This window comes from Anomalospiza imberbis, chromosome 9 (genome assembly GCF_031753505.1).
Source record: "Anomalospiza imberbis isolate Cuckoo-Finch-1a 21T00152 chromosome 9, ASM3175350v1, whole genome shotgun sequence".
In the NCBI taxonomy this organism is placed as follows: domain Eukaryota; kingdom Metazoa; phylum Chordata; class Aves; order Passeriformes; family Viduidae; genus Anomalospiza; species Anomalospiza imberbis.
Window position 1 is genome coordinate 23,913,395 of NC_089689.1, and position 21,895 is coordinate 23,935,289.

At 39.2% G+C, this 21,895-nt stretch overlaps 1 protein-coding gene across 3 annotated transcripts in view; it reads right to left on the minus strand.

Moving 5' to 3' along the window:
- SPATA6 (spermatogenesis associated 6) overlaps nucleotides 1–21,427 on the minus strand; it is a 35,623-nt gene extending 14,196 nt beyond the window's left edge. The window contains exons 1-10 of one of the 3 annotated variants that reach the window (XM_068198687.1): nucleotides 21,269–21,427; nucleotides 16,549–16,686; nucleotides 15,160–15,208; nucleotides 14,381–14,422; nucleotides 12,902–13,026; nucleotides 8,602–8,682; nucleotides 6,525–6,803; nucleotides 4,853–4,940; nucleotides 3,703–3,743; nucleotides 2,441–2,613 (exon numbers count right to left, since the gene is read on the minus strand). In XM_068198687.1, coding sequence (XP_068054788.1) covers nucleotides 2,441–2,613; nucleotides 3,703–3,743; nucleotides 4,853–4,940; nucleotides 6,525–6,803; nucleotides 8,602–8,682; nucleotides 12,902–13,026; nucleotides 14,381–14,422; nucleotides 15,160–15,208; nucleotides 16,549–16,686; nucleotides 21,269–21,316 — 1,064 coding nt within the window. In that variant the 5' untranslated portion in view covers nucleotides 21,317–21,427. Of the gene's footprint in view, nucleotides 1–2,440; nucleotides 2,614–3,702; nucleotides 3,744–4,852; nucleotides 4,941–6,524; nucleotides 6,804–8,601; nucleotides 8,683–12,901; nucleotides 13,027–14,380; nucleotides 14,423–15,159; nucleotides 15,209–16,548; nucleotides 16,687–20,071; nucleotides 20,297–21,268 lie in introns of those variants that run through there. The other 2 variants (XM_068198684.1, XM_068198685.1) reach the window with 2 other exon arrangements.
- Nucleotides 21,428–21,895: the final 468 nt, after the last annotated feature.

The following is a 21,895-nucleotide window of genomic DNA, read 5'->3' on the forward strand; positions in this document are numbered from 1 at the left end:
ATTTACAGTTCTGCTTCTGACTGAAATCTCAGAGGAAAGGGGAAGAGGATTGATTTGTGGTGTCTCTAGCAGGCTCAAAGAAAGGGACTGAAAACTGCCAAGGAGGATACAAAAGGGCTCAGAGGACCTTGCACAACCCCAATTTCTGCCTCACTGAAAAGTATTGCAGTGGTTTAAGAACCACACAGGAGGGCTCTGGGACGTATTCCCAAGAAGGCAGACAGTCACTTCCCACTACTTTTTAAAAGAGAAAGGGAAAAGAGGGAACTAAAGGTCGAGGTGGAGAGTCAAGTTTCATATTGACTGTGGGTTGACTAGCATTAAAAACAGTAGCCTGTATATGCTAAGCAATTTGTCATTGTAATTCAAAATAAAATTGAGGAAATAAACACCAAATACTGTGAGATAAGACTCCATACTCTTGCAATTACACTAACACTGCTTTACTTTCAGTGCACTGATTTCCTCTGTATTTCTATGATCTGAACAGCAGCGTTTGCATGCATTTCCAAACACTGACCTCTAAACCATGTTTGTCATTCCAAGTATAACTCTCAGTACACAATCAGCTAAAACCATTGTTATCACAGCAGCATGAAAAAGAGATCAATTTTTTTAGACTATGCCCTTTATTTCTCATTTTGATTTTTTTTTCTGATGACAGAAGTAAATGGTTACATATTTTACATAAAGAGACGTTACAGCTCTGAAGAGCTGAGAACATTTACTTTAATAATAAGAAAAAACATAATTTCACAAGATCAGAAATCTCTTCTGGAGAGAGGCTCATAAAGCGAAAAAGCAAGAACATTCAAGATAATTCAAGAAAAGCAAGATAAGCTCAAGATTAACTGGCAGATGACTAAATTACTATGCATGTAACAGCAGCTCACAACATACAAGACTTTCCTGCTACCAATAGAAGGTACCCGATCAGCTCTAAATAAAGTGTGTATATAATTTAGCCCCAACCCCCCAAAAAGAGTTCAGCTGAAGAAAGGATAAAAAAGTTACCATGACAATATCTCTTCCCCAGATATGGGTAACTAATGCACAAACATTGTCAGAGGAGAGTGGGGAGGCAGACAAGATGACAAAGAAACCTCCCTCAAACCCCAGATACATCCTAATCTCTGTATAACACTTTCCAAGATGCACTATTATACAGAACAACTAACAAACAAGTTTTCAAGCAGAGGAAGCTGTTAAAACACCAACTTGATCTTTGTGAGTATTAAAAATTCAGTCCCCACCTGCCATCTGTCATTTTTCTTTTTAAAGAAAAAACTGAGACAATTTTTCTATTTTGGAAACAAGCATTAGGCTGTGTGTAGGCTGTAAAATGCAACCTGCAAGCATTGACTAACTTGGTACCAACGGTAACAGAGTGTGAAATGGTCACCAAAGCACATTTTCAGCATTTAGGATGGGTGCTTAGTTTAACCCTTAGTTTCTCCCAATTATTTTATCTATTTGCTTATTCAGGCCTAGCTTTGCATACAGTTTTTCTGTTCCCAGAAAGGCAACCAGTAACTTGCTACTTGAATGTACAAGAGAAGTACCAAGAACACTCAGCAGGAAGCAGGGAATACTCTCCTTGAAGAGAGGGAATATTCTCCTTGAAGGACTGGAGGGCTTAAGCATGAAACCATCTGTTGCTTTTTTGACATTTCTTCCATTCCACCCTCATAACACACTGAAGTTGGCCCAAAATATTAACCCAGGGATTGAAATCCACTAAATTAAAGGATATTTGAAACTGTCCCAAACCCAGTTCCACTGGGGTCAGTGGAGATAGCTAAGAAAAATAATTGAAATATAGCAATTAATATACACACAATAGCTACAGAGGTCCACACTCTCACTCAAAAATCATAGCCAAAATTTTAGGATGCCAACAAAGTGAAAAGACTGGAAAATAACACACTGAGTAGATTAAAGCTAGCCCAAGCATGTTATGCACTCCAGTCACATATCTGACTACAGCACAGCCACAAGTATGTGCTCAAAAACTCCTGTGAAAAGTCAGATGGAAAAAAGGTTTCCAAGTACCTACTGTAAAGTTTATTTGGCATTTTTACATATCTGTATTTACATTCCTGAGATTTCAATCACCTCTGAAACAGTGATGATTCTATTAAGTGATGCTTTATTAATTCTCTGTTCCAGATGGACATTGGCAACCTAAAATCCAGGGTGTCACTGTTTCAGAGATTTTCACTGCCATGTTACTAGGATTGTAATTATCAAGCAGAAGTGATGGTAAACACAGCAAAAGGAAAAGTCAAACAACAATACAGCTGTTGCAGGAAGATTTTTCAGTCCCTTCAACCCTCACACCTTGCAAACCACAAACATATAAACTACAGTCAGGCAGGCATTGCTATCATCAGCTCATGTTCCTAATTCCAGAATGTCATGAACAAAACCTGGGCATTACCTTTCCCTCAGAGAAGATCGACTCAACACAGAACTTGGAGACTCCTGAACTGCTGGAGGTGCTGAACACTCCAAAGAAGCAGCAGAATGGGACTCTCTGTTGGGTGGATCTGGGCTCACACCCTCCTTGCAAATAGCAGAACTGTCCAAGCCTTTTCCACTGGTAGATTTTGCCTGAAAAATACCCCAACAAACTAAAATTTATTACAAATATCAAGATGTAAAATTTTCATGTTTTTATTTCTTAACCCGAAAGGTTAAAGATTGTATATTCATTCAGAAATATCTGTCTGCTGGGGAAAGAACAAGGACCCTCATTTCAGACAAAAATCCATGGTCTGAAGTGAATCAACAAGTCTCAGAGGAATATGTTGGTAACTAACACACCACCTTATGTGAAACTTTACTGCAACGGCACTTTTATCAGCTTTTCTGAGTGCACAACCTGCAGGCTTCTCAGGAATCTCACAGATTCAGAATAGTGCCTGAGAGTCTAAACAACCCATGGAACAATCCAGAGGCAGCACAATATATTAGATTCACATGGTACACAGAACTACAGCCTTGGTAATAAAAGTTTAGAGTCTGACAAAAGTGTGCTTAACATATATACCAAGGTTTATCCTCATAATTCCCTTTCTTTCCTCTTCCCAGTTATCATCAGTTTTCCCAGCCATTAGGAAATCTAGGAGGGCACACATAACTAAATGCCTAAACCCACAAATTTTAGAGTACTTCAGGAACACTGGTAAAAAACAACTAAATGAGGATGTAAAGAATAAAACCTCCCAAACCCAAAATGACCCTGACGTTAATCTTTGGATTCTTTTAATACAGAAAGAAGCCAAAATCTGAAAAAGAAAGGATGTGAAATAACACAACAGTGGTTTCCCAGTTGTGGCACTTTCACACACATTGCCAGAATGAACAATGCTCTGAGAATAACTGGCAACGCAAAAGCAAATAGCCTTTAAAGGCTCCTCTATGGCCTTGCTGCAAGCCTTATGGCCAAAGAAAAGCTAATTCTGTATGTGCAGGCATAAGCATCTTTAAAGAGTGCTAAGTTTCCTTCTACTGTTTGTAAATAATCTGTCAGCAGGCCTTAAGTGGGCTAGATCAGATTTAAAATGTCCTTTTTCTTGCTTCTGATACTACAGTAGACAACGTTTCAAAAATACCTATGCAAGACAATCCAAGAAAGATTGGAAAGCTCAGAGCTTCCCAAAAAACAGTGTGTAAGCAAAACCACTTGAAAGTACTCACTTCAGTTTTCTTGGGTCTGTAGCTGTTGAGAGGAGAAAGATCTGGAGGAGGAAAAAAGGTCCATGACATAAGAAATCAAAAATACATTTGCATTTCCTAAATTCTATGAAATCTTTTACAAAGCACCCTATCTGTCCTCACAAACAAAACTAAAGCAATTTTTTTTCTGTCTCCTCAGTGTATTTCAGGAAATCACGTTTAGCTGAAAACCATGACTTCCCATTAAATGAAAGAATCCTCTGGATATTAATACTGAGGTAGATTTTGGTCTCCTAAATACTGGCCAGAAACTACCAGCTTATTTTGTAAGTGTGCAATGCTATCAGATGATCTGGTCTGTTCCATTATCCAGCCATCACAGACTGGCAAATCTGTTCCCAAAGGGGATGTGAAACCTTTAAAATCTAGCACCCACTGCAATGACAAAGAACAAATGTGAAATAACACGTTCATAATGATTTGCTGTATAACAAATTATAATTAGTGAGGAAATGAAATAAAAATGAGGCAGAGCACACATAAACAAATACTGATGAGACTCATTAAAATCCTCATATTGTAAGATGTGCAATAAAATCAAGTTTTACGGTGCTTTCTTAAATTTCTGGTCCCACGCTTTTTATTAAACTCTCACTTACTGATACCAAAGGATGCTGAAGCAGATACTGGAGCACATCCTGGATGCTCATTAATAATGGTAAGTCACTGATCCACTACTCACAAATACTGCTGAAATAAACATTACTCATTTTTGAAGGAACACAGCCCCTGAACTTCAAAATAATCAATACTCCAAGGCTGATCAACACACCCACAAAACATGATGCAGATTTTCTCCACCATCCAACTCAACAAAAAAGGGAGTGAAAGAGAGCACTCGTCTGAGTTTTGGAAATCTCTCCTATTTTCATATCATGTAGAACTATGTCCCAAGCTTCATGAAGTAAAGAACAATTCAAGGGCATCCTTTGAAGCAGTAATTTATTCAGCATTCTTCCTTTTCCTAAGAAGAACTGAGAGCTTTTTCTCCATCACAGACTGACATTTTTGTAATAAATAAAAAAATCAAAATAATAATAAAAGGCTCCAAATAAAACTGATTCCTGCAGAAATCAAAAGCATTATGTGATATATAGTAGAAAATACTGACCATGGGGTGCCTTGGGCCAGCCTTCTGCTGTGCTTTGTCGCAGGGAACACCAGGAATGAAGTTTAGCACCAGGACTTGGTTGTCCAACCTGAAGCAAAAATACTCTTAAAATACTCAGTATCAGACGTATCAATTCCTGGTTTTTCTAGTTTTGTTCGTAAGACCACAACTGGTATTTTCTGAAATATTTTACTTTATTAAAATACTATTTTAGACTATTTTCATAGCACTATTAGCATTACTGTGCATAAACAGAAAGGGTGCTAGAAAGGTCTAGAAAACTCTGAATATCCTATTGTTCAAAGAAAGAGAAAATACACTCCGTTTCTCCTTCATCTGTAATGTCTGCAGTCTGTTTAAACAATTCCTGGTATCTCATATTTATTCTAAACAGCTCAGATCTCACCAAGAGAGATCTGAATCTCTTCCTAATTAAAAAGTTACATTTAATATAATCCAATTTTGATCCTCATGTAACACAAAATCTCCAGGCCAAAAGAGTTCTCAGCAGTAAAGATGCCCTAAAAGGAGAATTCTCAATCCAGAAAGGCCATGACAGTGAGGACATGCTGAATTAAGAGACAAGTTTTTTTCCTTTTTTTGTACAAACATAACCAAGCATTGAAAATCAATAATCAGTGTTAATGATACTATAATTAAACTGTGAACTTCACCTATAGATCCAAACCCAGAAGAATTAAGTAAAAAGAGTTAAAAGAAAAATATATGAAAGAAATAGTAGATTGAGGAATGATTAATATTCAGGCCATCTGAACTTCTAAAAGGTAGCTATATGTAGAATAAAACTTGGGAAAGGATTCTAAACTTTGACAATATATTATTAATTAATTAGTAGTGATACTAGGTAAAAGGATAAGGTAGAAGCAAACTATTTAACCACTTGATTATCTAACTGATTGTGGTAAGTGCCCAGAACTGTAGAGAAATCATAATGCCACACCAGAGAATATGAACAATCCCATTTCTGCCCCTACAAATTCAAAGTGATTTTCTAAAAACAGAGAATTGTTGCAATAAGAAGAATAATTAAGAGGGGGGAAAAAAAGAGTATATGATCCTCCAGGTGGCTGGGAAATGTAGCCCCTTCATTTTAAAAGAGGTACACACAATTTCTTTAAATAAGTGCCTAATTTCAGGACAATTTTTCATGTATGGCAGAATGTCCTTATGCTATGAACTCTAAGTCAAAGTGTTTGAGATGTAGCTCTGAGCAAAGGAAGTGTTCCAAAGATCACAGGATGCCAACATAAAAAAAAGTTGAAAGAGAGGAAGTGTAAGTGTTCATAATGTGACTAGACACTCTTTCTTTAAAGTCTTATTCAGGATTTTTTAATACTAATATCAATTACTTCCAAGCTGAATTTATATACCTATTATCCTGTCTAGTGTGCTGGAAGAAAAGAAATGGGGCCTCAGAGAATTTAACCAAGATATTCATGAAAGAATTTGATCTTTGTCTGTTACTAAAGCAGATAAAAGAATTTTTACTTTAGTTAATTCTACATTTAAATCACTCTATGGCAGACTATTAAGGAGAGGAAAAAATTATTCATCTAAACTAAGAGCTGAATGAATTTTTGGAGCGCTATTTAGTGAAAGAACAACATTTGAACTGAGCTTAAGCTGGAAACACCCCGGAGCGAATACAAACCCGTCTGATGACAAAGGGAGGTTTGTCAGTGTCTCTCCTGAACTCGTGAGGCCCCAGGTTCAGGTGGGCCAGTCTCTGCCTGGCCTCCTCCGAGAGCTCGCACATGCGGCGCTTGGTGTACGGCGACGGCGAGCGCGACTTGGAGGCGATGGTGGGCTGCTCGTAGCTCCTCACTGCCGAGCTCTGCCCGCCCTTCTCAGCTGAAGGAAGGCTTTGCTTTGCTAGCTTTGAGGGCATTTTTCCATTTAGGGTTGAATGATACACCCAGTTCCTATCAGTCTGAAGTGAAGAAGAGAAATGATCTGATTTGATAGCGTGTAGGATAAAGATCGCTAAACATAATGCAAACAAGGAACTAATAATTTTACCAGAAAGAGATGCCATGGCACCTGAAGTTCCCCTCACAAAACTATAATCAAGCAGCAATTTAAAAAAACAATGTGTTTACCATTTTCTCTGAAACCAAAAGAAGGCTAAACACCTGGTACGGCATATTGGATGTTAAGTGTCTGATACTTACTCAATAAGCTTTCTCACAGAGTTAGTGGAGATTCTAAAAATTAAATTGCATTTTGTCACTAGTTCCTTTAATACAAAGATTACCTGAATTAGCCAAACACAGACTTGAAACATATTTTCATCTGTTTAAGCTTTTATTTTAAAATTCTTACACTTTAAAGTACAAGAATTAAATTATGAGCCTTTTTAATAGTTTAAATTATATGCATTTAGAGTTGCCTAAAGCTCCAAAATAAGTGCAACTACATTCACGAAAATTCATATTTTCTTGGATTATGGGGAATGTATTAGTTTTTTAAAGTGTAAAATTTAGTGGAGAAAATTAATACTCTGTTAGAAATTCTTTTTCAAGCTGGAGCTAGTTGACATTAGCCATAAATGTGAATGTTACATGGACTGCTTTGGTTCAGAGGAACCCAGAAATAAAATGTCCAGCTTGCCTTCAAGCCTTTCCCTCTACACCCAGCCAGTGAGGCTGAGGCTGTGTGTTTGTTTTGTATTGACAGAATCTGAACTCACTGGTGCAGCTGATAGTGAGACACAGCACAGACCTGGCCACACAAAGGCAGACCTAATTCTCTAAGACTAATCTCAGTTTCGTCAGAAGCAGGTGGTGCTGCTCCTGGCTTACACCAGTTGTGAAACTGGATCTTCACTGCAGCACAAGCAAATCTGAGCTGCCATTCATAGATACTTTTAGGAACAGTTTAAATTTTAAAGCAAAGTGCCCTTACTCAAGTCACCTTCACTGAAGCCACTTTTCTGACAATGACAATTTTCACTGATTTAATTCTTTTTCTGTCTCGATACATTTCATTTGCTAAATTTGGAAAAAAAAACTTCTCATTGTAGTCAGCAGCAATGCCATCAACAGGTCAAATTCACCTAAGTGTCTTTGCACACAAGCCTTCCAGGCAAACATTCCCTTTCAATGATGCTGCACCATTTTTCAATATTACAGCAAAAAAGGAGGACATAAGAGTAACTTTACATGACACTTGTGCCAGAAATCCAAACCAAAATTCCAGTCTGTGAGACCAGAGAAGTGTGCTACTTCACCTTTAACTTTACTTGCTGCAAAAGCAGCATTTCCAGATTAATATAGGTGACAGCCTTTTCAACAAAAATCTGCATTTCCATTTCTGTCAATGATACAGTTATGGAAAACAATTAAATTAATTGGCTTGGTCTAATAATGTACCTTCTCTAACTTCACCTCATTTTCACTGTCCTTAATTTTAAGTGTCAGTAACAAATGGTGAGGAGGCATCTTCCCATATACAAATCCACCAGGGACTGACACTTCAGAGGATCATAGAACACAGCAGCTGATAATTGTTTCAGATTCAAGGAACTCTCAGCATCTACTGTCATGCACCAAACCCACTCTTTACTCATACTTGATTAAAAATTTAATCAAGTTGTCAAGCACCTGTGATACCTGCTTTAACCACAACAAAAGAATGAGGAAAGTTTGAAGTGAGCAGCACATGCAAAAATTGGAAGCAAGGCTATCAATATTAAATCTAGAAATTGCAAACAATTAAATTGTGCTAACCTGTATGTGACTCCTTCCTAAGACTAACAGACTGTCTGAAATAAGGGACGTTGTAGAAAATCTCAATTTTGGTGCAATTCCCTAGAAGAGAGACAATAATTGCACATCAAGCTTCAACTCAAGATAAAGGGTATCAAAGAGGTAAATGTCACCTAATGTAACAAACCATTCCTAATTTTCAGCCATTTCCTTTGTTAATTTCAGCCTTTAATAAAGATAATTAGAAAAGACAGAACAGCAATGGTAAATGTCAAGATGCTAACATTTGCATTTCTGACAATTCAATTACACATGATTACACTGCTTTTGTACAACAATTAAGGTCTGACTTTTATTTTAATACATTTTTTGTCAAAAGCACTTTTAAAGATTTTTCATGCCATGCTATATGGCATAAATAAAAATTTCAGTCATGCTCTAGAAGTTTCACTAATACTAACTTTGTAAACTTGTTTGAGAACAGTCTCAGTTGTGCCATCTCATTTGTAAAAACATTGGTTTAATCAGTCAATCACACTGCAAATAACTATTCCTTTTTAACAGTATGACTAAGAACACCCTCCATTTGTGTAATCTTTGGAGTAGTCGGATTTCTTTGGATGCCTCCCTTGTTCCATAACCATGTTCCACCCCCTCACAATCCCCTCTTGCTCATGGGGCAGCCCTAGTTTGTCCCACGTGGAATCAGTGGGGTCCACTGGGCCTCCTGGTGAAGCACAGCACACACACAGTAACAGCCAGCAGGTCCCTCCATTTTTACATGATTAGCAACTTCTGTTCCACTCACCTTTTACTGCAGCCATGGCTAGGAACATAACACCTCAGAAAACTATTGCCTGTCTATTCACTGGGCATCAGCCAATGCATTCAGAATTTACTGGGTGTAAAGGACAGGGATTACAACACACAAACATTATTTCCCAAACAGCAGCTTTAAAAAAGGCATAAAAGAACTAAATGCCACATATGCTATAAACAAGTGGCAATTATCTATGTGCATCGTATACAGCTCTGCAGAATCCAAGAGGGAATCAAGTGCGTCCAGAAATTTCTACCCTCTCTTCTTTCAATATGGACAGAATTTGCTGCCTGAGGCATCTCAGTGCACAGGCATTTGTGCACATGAACACACAAAATCACTGAGACATGAAAAGGAGCTGGGTCTGTTTGTGACTCTGTCCCACATCCATAAGAACAGCAGGAACTTCAGGAGTGAAGTCTATTGATTAACCAAACTATTCTCTACCACCTGCCTAAACACTGATTTCCCATTAGGGAACATGATCTGGCCCCAGGATAGATTATGGAAATCAAATGACAGAAATGCCAAGAAAGCTCAGTCGCAGCAATTAACAGAGTCCAGGATTCAATCAAGTCAAGTTATGGCACATAAAAGAGGTTTTAAGCCTGATCATCTTTAATCAACTCGTTTTTATTACTAATGAATTGTCAAGTGCTATCAACAATTTAAAAAAGGACACATCAGAATTAGTAAGTCTACTATAAAATGCAACAATAGAGCACCTACTGCTCTTACTGAGACTGGAAATGATTACAAAATTGTTAAGTGTTCATCCCCAAAAAATGACACAAACTATGGTTTCTTCAGAGAAATCGTCTGTGGAGAGGGAATATGGGATGGCATTTGAATGTACAGGCATGGCTATGTCAAAAGTAACTCACATGCCAAAGCCATCAGAGGGTTTGCTGTTTTCTGCAGTTCCCAAATCAGGGTTTGCTATAGGATATTCAACACAGAATTATGTAAAGACCATCATATAGCCTAAACACATCTGTAAATGAAAATCCAGCTAGAAAGTTTTTTGGGATGTCTTCTTCTGCTTCTGACTTAGTGGTGTCTGCAGCCCTGAGCATTTCTGCACCAATCATTAAACAGAAGGTACATAATATCAATTTGATCACAGAAAAAGTATAAAGATGGTGCACATTTAGAAGAATACAAGTCTAATATGTGCTTTTGACTGTGAGGAACACAAGTACAACTCTAGCTTAAAAAAGTATATAGGAATATAACAGAAGTCCTTACACTGGCCTGTTAATGGAAGATAGCACAGCTAAAAAGAAACTGCTTTAAGTAATGTGGCAAAACTGTTTTAAGTAATGAAGGTGGGGGATGGAGATAAGAACATCTGTAAGAAATCACTACCACAGTCCAGGCATAAACATATTCTGAAAGGTAAAGGTTGCAAAGAAATACAGCAGAGCCAGCAAGAGCCTCAGCTGGGCAACACTGGACCAGGAGAGATAACTCGAGGCATGTCTTGTATGCACACTGAGTTTGCAAACCTCGTAAGACATTTAGCCAGGGACATTATCAGCCAAGTGCCAGATTTCTGGAGGAGTTTTGATCCTCTCAACTTGGGATTCCTTCCAACAGGCAGATTAACAGTGTTAATCAGACACTGCTTGTCACTGCCTATCTGAACTCCACAACTGTAACCTTACTGTTGCTACCTTTATTTTTTTAATAAAAGACAAATTTATTGGGAATCAAAGTGCCACTGAAGCACAGCTGCCATTCAAAAATATTCAATATCTCAGCTGGCTATAAATAACTTTTCATGTGGGAAGAGCATGGCTTCAGTAGCATGGGAATAATGTGTGGGTTCGCATGACCTTGTTTAACACTTCCTTTTGCTTAGCATTCACATCCAGCACTTCGTGCTGACAGACTTATCAAGAGACACTTGCCAGTAAAGTTCAGGGAACACTGGGAGATGGAGGCACTTGAGACTTCATTTCTACTGGAGGTAAAAATCCTTTCATAGTTATTCCATTTGGCAAGCGAGGAGAGGAACAAGAAGTTCCTCTTGGGAACCTCCTTCTAATGCCATAAAACTCAGCTTCTACATTTTTCCTGAAAAGGGGGTCACTATGCCAAAATTCTCTCTTATACTGTACTTCCAAGCTATGGAGATGGAACGGAACAACAAAGGCTTCTGCAGTCCCTGTTCAAGGGCAGAGATGGATTTCATTTATGCTGCTCCCAAGGACATGGAAGTATGTCTGTGTCTTACCACAGTCAACTTTTTAAACCTATTACAGTGTCATCATTCATCACCTACACATCCAAATTACTCTGACTACATTTTCTCACAGCTCACAAATTATGGCACCTTCTCTTTATTAGAAAATACATAATTTTTGTTTCAAATACCTGTTTGACAAAACCCATCAAACTTGTCTAGCAGCTCTGCTTCTGTAAAGACTCACTATATTCTGTTCACAAAAAAATATAAAAACATTTAGCTAATACTACTTCATTTGTTCCTACCTCCCTATTCTTTCTCAACACCAGGAAGGCACCTATTCTATGAGCAGCATGAAAGGAAAACAGTCGCACCCCATCTCTTGAGCCACACCACGATGCATGGGATGAGCCATATCAAAGAGACACTACAGCCAAAAAATAATGGCTGTTTTTGCATGGACAGTTTAAGCTACTGCAGAATCAGACATTTGGTAGCACAAAATCACAACTTTAATTCATTCAAATGTAACACAGCATTAGACACCAAATTAGCATTTCTAATTGCAAGTGCCTGGGCAGTTTCCAGGTTGCCCTTTCCGGGGGAAGACTACACCAGCTAAAAGATAACAATGAAATTTAATCAGCATTTCCCGCCTCCAATGTGCTTTTAGTTCAACCACAATGGACAGGGTAATGGAGTTCTTATCCAAATGTCCTGCCAATCCACCAGTAAAACTCTACAAAAACCTCTAAACACATCATCACCATTCTCTTTAAGGTGCCTTCCTGGGTTGTTCTGCTGACAATTAAGATTCAACAGTCAAACTTCATGAAAGGACAATGTGAAATGAATTCATTTTCATTTAAAATGTACTTGAGTCCTTATCTCCAGAAAATTAGCATTAATTCATTGCACTCATTCTGCCAATTAGCTATTGTTCCAAAATGCTATGGAGAGGGACCAAGGAGGAGGGTTACATGGCTTCTGTTGAGAACCATGAAGTCAATATGACATCTCCTGCATCCCTTCACCCACCAGCTGCATCACAGATTAAACCAAATAGAGACATGTCATGGTGCCACACTGCAAACCAAGTGGAAACTAACTTTTCCACATTAAATAATTTTCTTGAAACATTTTGAAAAAAAGATTATACTTTCCCCGAAGTTCAACTGTGGATTTGTACATTCAACACCTTAAAATGGCAAAATCTGTCAGAAGTAATTGCTTTTCATTTGAAGCAGTTCAAGGGGTTTCTTCAGTGAAGCAGACTGTGTCATAAATACAATCCACAGACATTCACTCACTGTGAAAGACGGGGACCTCTTCATTAAAACCTCACGCTGCAAACCACGGTGCCCATGGGTAAGCTTAGGGTCAGGGAACAGGAAATCTCTTGTATTTTCTTCATATGTAGCTAGAACTTTTCCCACTAAAAAGAAAATACATACTTTAATTGGAAAATAGACAAAGCCACACAGCACAGACACCACACACAGAGCCACGTTGAAACCAGGATAAATTTTGCTCTTTACAAATTAACAGTATGGCTCTAAAACTCCGACAGCACTAGGAAATAACCTCATCAAGTTAAATCAGCAGCAAAAATGTGCAGCATCTACTATGAAACTATGTTTCAATGTTACTGGAAAAAAAAAACTAAAGAAGATTGTGTTAACTCTTCTATAACAGGCACATGAAAGGTTTTCTTCAGGTAACTTTTCAGTACTTTTCTTCCTTCTTTCCCTTCCATGCCCCAGAAAAAACCCAGTATTTTTTAATGGCACCCAATCCCTTATGAAAAAACTACCATTCCATGCTACAAAACAGTAATAGAAGAAGTAAAAAGAAACACAAGCAACAGCAAAATAATTATTTTAAAGCTTTCTCAATACCCTGGGTTCCTACTTATAAAAAAAAATGTATTCCTTTAGAGGTAAACCCTTGAATGTATATTGTGAAAAAATGTAACTTGTGCTATTGCAGCCATCTTGCTAGCTTATGTTGGGCTGTATCAAACCTACGTCTGAGCCCTGAAAATAAATTCTTATGCAAGATCCTTTCCCTTCCCACAAAAAAACAAAAAATCCCCATTCACTACATTTCTTCAAGTAAACAGTCTGTTAAGTCACCTGAGAGAAGCAGTAGTTTCCTTGAAAGTACTAAGGACAAGTGACAGAAAGTGCTTTTAATACCACAGTTTCCAAATGAGTCCTCTTTAAAACTTGACTTTATTTCCAATAAAATGCAGACTTACATTATTCATGGGAACACTTGAATTTCATTAAAATAGATTTTTATAATCACACAAACCAATAACAGAAGTATGACAAATCGCTATTTATTACCTTCACACATCCCAAGAGACCTGTAATACTTATAGCGAGGATAAGAGTTTTCCCAATGGTCACCATTAAAATGGAAGGAAAAAAAGTGTCACTCTGAGAACAAGATTATGCACTCTGAAATTTCACAGACAGCCTCTCTAGAACTGAATTGTGATGCAGTTAATAATTATGCACTGGGTGATTTCAGTTTATTTTCCATTTTTAAAATATTATCACTTTCCTAAGCCTGAGTATGATACATTTAAATATTCAGTTATTACTCTCTTTCAAGAATGAGATCCTCTTGATCTATTAACATTTTCTATTCAGAGGACTATTTGTTGAAGGGCTTTCTATGTTGTTTGTGTGTTGAAAAAAGTGATTGTGCTGTAATGGGCAATGTCCTCCTGGAAATTCACCTATTAAACTGCATAATTTATGAAAAGACTGATACAATACCTGGAGGAATGAGCTGTATTAGTTCAAGTACTGCTGTGTCAACTAGAAGGGAAAAAGTTTTTTCATGAGTTAAAAAAAAACCTAAAATGAAAATTCCCATAGTCAAACCCCAAGTAAAATGAATCACTGATTTAAACTCACAGCACTGTACATCTCTGCACTATTTCCACCACACCAGAAATAAGATAAAATTAAGTATAGCTTGCATAAATATAATAGATGAACACAATGGCATTAGCAGGGTACAAATGACAACATTAAATCTGATTCAGAACTTTTAAGTTCTATCTGCTGCCAAGTTCTTCCTCTTTTAAAGAAGATTATGCAAGCTTTTCCCCCTTTACAGACAACTCCCATGTGGGGGTGCATATTCCTGCAGTTTGAGTTCAGGTCAGTGCTTTCTCACCACAATTATTATACACATGTAGCAGGATATAATGTTCTTAAAAGTGAAAAATATAACTTTACAAAAATTGGTGGTTTATCCTTCTATAATTTGAAAATTAATCAAATAAATGACCACATAAAGGAACCCACCACCAGATAATCAGCTGGACTTTCAGTCACTTATGACTTTTTACCCTTTTCCTCTTCCAAAGCAGGTAACATACATTTCTAGAGGCGTTTTGTTAGATAATAGTTGTTACCCACTAGTTTTTCAGAGAACAGGCTCCTGATATAAAAACTATCACATACTTTAAACCTCCAAACCATCTTTAGAGCCCATAGATGCATGGCATTAATAGATATAACAAAGTATACAAAAACCCAGAACTTACACTCCAGTAACTTCACAAGGTCTCCAGGGTCAACTATATTAGCAAATTCCTGAAATAATAATAATAATAATAATAATAATAATAATAATAATAATAATAATGGCACAGTCAAAGTAATCAGATGGACCTCTTGGGAAAGCAAAGGGAAAAACGCCCCAAAATCAATGCTCTTCCTTCCCAAGATGGTTGTTAAGAGTCATATCCCCACTGGAAAAAGAAAGGATACTAAAATTATTATTTGTAACATGATTAATTTCATTGAAAGCCAGCAGTTCATGTTATATACTTTCCATCCATACAAAGTTCCCCCTCTGTATGTAAATAACAAAAAATAATTTATTGTGAAGAGTGGAAGATGTAAAGGCAAGCACTATCTAAGAAAATTTCAAGAGAGAAATATAATTTGCTGCATGCACTACAATTCTGATTTGTCAATGTTCTCTAATTTATTAGTAATGTTTTAAGCTTCATTTTCACAGAGATGACTTTTCAGTCTCCTTTTCAGGTTTTTTTTTTAACATGAATCCTGTGTGAATAGGCAGCAAGGAATAGGGGAGGATGTTGCACTTGATGGAGGTCCCCTACATGACACTGAAAACAGCATTCAGTACATCCCCCTTAAGAAGTTTGTGTTATGATTGCCTTTTTTACTCTGCAGAGGTAGTGAAATTATCACTGTTTGTTTCTCATCCCCTTCACCAGAGCATCACTCTGAGCAAGTTTACTCAGCCTGGTTTTCGAAGTGCTGGGGAATGCTTAAAGGAAAAGAACTAGAAAGGGCAAAGTATTATTATTCATAGGTAGTGAAGAAGCCAGATCATATCTGTAAGATACTGTGTTTCATTATCCCTGTGGTACTAATAATGAAGCTAGTAGGGACTCAGAATATGTGATAAACAACTATAAATTACAGGGCCAGAGTACCAATCTGGGAATTCTGCTGACAAACCATGAAAAAAGTATCTCAAAGGGAGTAAGATGTCACCAAAAAGGCTTGAGCTGCTATTTTATCTTTCTACTAAATTAAGTTGCCTCTTCTATATTGTACAGTCCCTGTTCTTCACCTTGCCATAATTTTTAGAACAAAAACATTCAGTCCCTTTCAAGCCAGGAAAACAGACACTGAGGAAGGACAGTTCACAAAAGAATCAACAAACACCTAAAAAGTCTCATTATACATTAGAATCTTCAGTACACACAATTCTTGAGTCCCCATGTGGATAATACAGGCACACCCCTCCTCTGTGCTAAAGAGAAGCAGGAGATAAAATAGTGCTCCATTCTCAGTGTGATTATTTGTGCTCGTGGGTTTTGCTGACAATTTTTGTGGAATTTGTGATGGGCTTTATTTGGGTTGTATGATACATACAAGCCCTTGACATATCTTACCTTTTCAAATACCAGTCTTTCTTGAAAGAAGAGTGGGAACACTGCAGGGACACATTCAGTTTTGTGGTACTGCCCAAGTACAAAGACACTGAGATAAAGTTCCTGTTTGTCTTTCAGCTGCACTCCAGGACAAGTTATCTGCAGGAGTAACACACTCATTAAACAAACTGAACTTTAGCTAGACAAGCAATGGCTGTTTTCAAGATAAAAATGAAAGAGTCAGGATTGAAATGGTTGATTTGTGAAAGTCAGGATATAACAGACTAGAGTGAAAAAAAAATTGTTCTCTAAAGCAATTCTATTTGTACAGACTGGTCAGGGAAAAAAGTCACCATTTTAAAACAATCAGGACCAAATTCTTCTTGCTTAAGTAAACACACTCCATTGTTTTCAACCAAAACTGAAACCCAAGGCCAGGTTAATACAGTTAAAGGTATGCACTGACTGTGTAAAGCACAATCATCTCCTATTTGAAGACTCCTGTAGAATGAAGTCTACATGATGCCTACACACAAAACCCCACCCAAACTTCAGCCTAACTACAGAACGAAGCTGGGAAATTTACATGCTTAGATATCCACACTTAGATATCCACCAGAAATGTCAAGTTTATTTGTAAATTTTTGGAAAATGAGAAAAAGCAACTGTTGTTCCATCACTACCAGACACATTTCTTCCTTTCTCTGGGAAGTCTGGCCATCTTTAAACTCAAAGCAGGGAAGGCTTCTTGCTAGGCTGACACAAATATCTTAATTTTCTCTGCACAATTCTTAAATTCTTTAAGTAAGAAGACAGTCTGTTTTTAAAGCTCTGATTGCAAGAATGTACACAACTCATTGAAAAACTATTTGCTATTTTCTCCAAGCAACGTGGATTTATTTTATTTCCCTGACAGAAAATTGACAGCTTTCACTTAAAGTCTCATGCTCATTTTTTATGTCAGTGTTAGAAATACAAGGTTGTCTCTTCCAACATAAGGTTTCTGGAGAAAGTGTTCAGACTTTCAATTGCCAGGTAGAAAGACAAAGAAGGAGAGTGATGGAAATTAAAATAAGTGGTTTGGTTACAGTCTTCTACTCCCAAGTGAACATTTTGCTTGAGAAATCCTGACTGGATTTAAAAGAAATCTACATAAACAGCAGGAAAACAGGTAGAAGAACTAAAAGAAAACAATGTGTGATAGATCACTACAGATAAAATATAAGGTAAAAAAAGGTTTCCTCTCCATATAAATGAGGGCTTCAAATCCACAGGAAAAGTGTCAGAATAATGGATAACCCAATTGAAACAGTCTGTCTAGCATTAAACAGCTTGTATGACACTCATGCAGTTGCAAGTGTGAATAGGAGTGAGAGAGACAGATTTCATTCATACAAGGAAAAATCCTCCAGACTACATACTACATGTCATACCAGCTTTACTTCTCACTTTTGTCTTCGGTATTTTTGTAGAATTTACAACCATTTTTAGTTGGAGTTTTGTGCCTTTTGCCTTAGAGAAGGGAGCGAATGTTTGCCTATTTATTGAGATGAAAAGTAAGAGATCTGAAGATGCTGGAATGGGATAACGTGACAACAACAGGTCCCATTTTTTTCTGGCTATCCTGTAAAAAGAAGACAAATACTTACAAATGGGCATGTGGGCCAAGGTAGCACATGTGGAAACTTGTGATTCTACTGCCCTGGAGATAAACTGCACAATTCATTACCTGGGCTGGAACACCAAATATATGTGGCCATGTAACTTTAAAGAGTTCCAAAATGAATGACACATGCCTATGTGCAGCTCATGACACCTATTCTGTAACATGCAGAGCTCCATAACACTTGGGAGACAAACTCCCAGAAGCTCTTTATCTGACTGCAGACTGCTCCAGCAGGATGAGGGATTATTTTAAAGATGGTAAGAGTGTTATCTATGGATCAGCTAAGGAAGAGGGAGATCAGTGCTGCAATTAACTGACCTCACAAGCAACCTCAAGGACCATGAGAAATTTCTAGGACAGGGTTATGCTGGACACCTCTGCTGAAATATCCCAGGAGGATGGAAAATAGGTACCAGCCCCCAGTCCCTCCACTGCTGGGACATCACAAATAGCCATAAAGAAATCACTGAATTAAGCTCACAGACAAGGACAGAATTCTACTGATCTTAACCCTCTAGAGCACTTATTACACACAGTCCATGGCAGGATAAACCAAACAAAAAAAAACCTACTTAAGTCTTTAAGTAAGGCCTTCCATTTGAGAAGAGAAATTAACAAAACTACCAGTAAGATAAACCAAAGAGCCGGGGGACTCAGATCAGAGAAGATCTTGGAATTTCATTAAGTCAAAGGAAGCAAAACCCATCTGTATCCTAAAGCAAGGGAAAAATAAAGAGGGCAGAACTTCTGACACTACTGGACAGACTTCAAAGAGGGTGGAGAAATATGCAGAACACTGTAAAAAGGGCAGAAATATAGATTAGAAATTTGAACAAGACTTTGGTCACAAATAAAGCAAACAAAGAGAGAATTAATGGACAGAGCATACATCAGCCAAGATGTGAAAGCTAACAAATCTATGTCCCAAACACAACTGAATATTTTGCCTTGGTTTTAACAGAATTTAACACAGGATAAAAAAGACAACTCAAAGAATTAAATGCTGGAAACAAAAGTCATTCAATATGCACAAGGCCTGGACCAAGAAGCCACAGGAAGGCTGAATCATGTTCAGCACATTTTGTGAAAGAATGTAATTTTTCTTAAATGAAATGTAATGAAAATAGGGAAGGTAGAATCTGCTGAAAAATAATAAACACAAGGACCATGTAAGACAGAGAGAGTGGTCTGAAAATTGATAACCCCATTGACTGAAATATTTAAATATTCAAAAATAAAGATGTGGATGAAAATATCATTAGAAAAAGTAAGACACATTCCATAAAAACAGGTCAACTACGCAAAATTTTACATTTTCTTGAAAATCCATTTTATGTATAAAGGATATAATGAGAAATTATTATTTATGATGAAAAACGTAATAATATTTAGTAGAGGAGTTAGTATCAAAGACGGTACAGAATTGGCCAAATGACAGCATCAATAATGTGCAAAACCCAGGATGTATCAAGCTGAGGTTACTATTAAAAACATTCTTCTCTGTATACTGGGATTCATGTCTTTTAACATTTTTAATGATCCTGACTCATCATCCTTTACATAGGATGAAAGTTGGACTTCTTTTCCCCTACATCATCAAAGACAAAAGCAAGACCCCATTTGGAATGTGGGGTCCAATTCTCACTCTGACCAATGCAAATTCAAAGTGGAAGAGTAGCTCCCATCCCTAAGATGGTTAGAAGGCTGGTGAGTCCATCACACAAAATACTACCAAAAATACCAGGTTGCTTTAGCTGATAAAGATCAACTGGGAAATGAAAGACACATCAAATAAGCAAACGCCAAGGAAAGAAAAAATTCCTTACATGAAAAGCCAGCGTCGACATTTGTGTAAGAGTAGTCTCTTTTCTTTCTTACCTGTAGTCTTGAGAGCAGGGTAAATAATAAATACCCCACACCTGAAAACCTGACCCTGGGGAAACATCTTCCCTGTACTCGCTCCTGGCACAGGAATAGCCCACAGCCAGTGGGAACAGAAAAGGAAAGCACACTGCCCCGCTCCAGGAACCAAGCAAGCCCTGGCATTGAGGAGACAAACACCAGCTGTTGAGTCAGCACAGCAGCACCGCCACAATGACACACTGGCCATCCATGTGTGGAAATCCACAGCTCTGCTTCGGAGCAGCCACTAAAGTTTGGGAATAAGGGTAGCTAAGCAACCAGGAATACCTGGGCAATTTCCCAGTATAGACTTCCTGGATCTGCACTCGAGTTTTGTGGATGGCATCTGGTGATTTCCTCTCAGCAGCAGCTATTATTTTATATGTGGCAGCGCTTGATCTGGATTACAGGACCAGGGCGCACATGAAGCCACCACCTCCAGGGTAACAGCCTAACGCAGCTACTTCTGCAAAGTTTTCAGGAGCATGATACAGCTCCTTCCTTGCTGTGTTCCCAGCTCGGATATAAGCAGAAAACTTTGCAAAGTGCAAAGAGTACAATCCTAACATAATTAATGTCAAAACTTTCCACTTTCACACCTTCTGACCTCACTCCCAGCCATGTTAACACCCAGATATTCAGAGCTGCCCAGAGCCATGAACAAGCCGCTCTTTCCTGGGACTTATTTTGGTTTTAGCTTTTTTTTTTTTTTCCCCTCTCGAGAGTGCTTCTCCCTACACCCTACAGCTTCCCAAGAATCAGTGTGTTTCAAGAAACACCTTTTCCACAGGATAATGACAACTCCAAAGCGGCACGGCTGTTGCTAACACCAGCGGCAGGGCGGAGGCACGGGGACAAACACTCTCCACAACTCTGCCACAGGAAAGCGGGAACTGCGGAGGGGCACGGCTGCTGCCAGCACCACCGCGGGGGCGCAGGCACCGGCTGCAGGAGGATGCCCGCACACAGGGGCTGGAATGCCAGACGGAGCGAGGCCCCCGCTCGGCAGCAGGGCCCGGAGCGGCCCCCAGAAGCTCCGCGGGGCCGGGAGCGCGGGGCGGCGGCCGGCCGAGCAAAGCGGGGCGGGAAGCGATGCCGGAAGAGCGAAGCGCGGCTTCTCCTGCCGGCCGCGGCCCGGCTGAGGCGGGCGGGGAGCGCGGCCCGGGCACTCACCGAGCGAAGCTCCAGCTGCAGGACGCAGCGCAGCGCTTTCCGCGGCATGGGCGGGCGGGCAGCGGGGCCCGCCGGGTCCGGGCCGCTTGGGCTGGGCCGACGCCGTTGTCACGGTAACCGGGGCGCGTCCGGCCCGCGGCGACCGCTCCGCCCTCCTCGGGGCGGCTTCCCCCCCTTCCCTCCCTCCGCTCCCCGTGTCCGTGCCCGCCCCGCGCTCGCCGCCATCGCGCTGCGGTGGTGAGGGGCCGTCCTGGCTCTGCCCACACGCGTCCCCAGAGCGCTCAGGTCCCCTTCCCCGTCCTACTCGTTGTTCTCCACAGGGCCTCCTGCCCTCACAGAATCGGCTAGGTGGGAAAAGATCTCTGAGATCGCCGTGCAACCTATGGCCGAACACCACTGTCTCAGCTAGACCATGTCTTTCCTTAAACGCCTCCAGGGACTGTGGCTCCGCTACCGCCGTGGGCTGCCCGTTCCAGTGTTTAATGATCCTTTCCATGAAGAAATTCTTTCCAGTTTCCAACCTAAACGTCCCCTGGCGCACTTTAAAGAGTACGTTCTCTTGTCCTCTCACTAATCCTGTTCATCCCTGCTTATCCCAGAACCTTCTCTGGTTCTCCCACCTTCCCA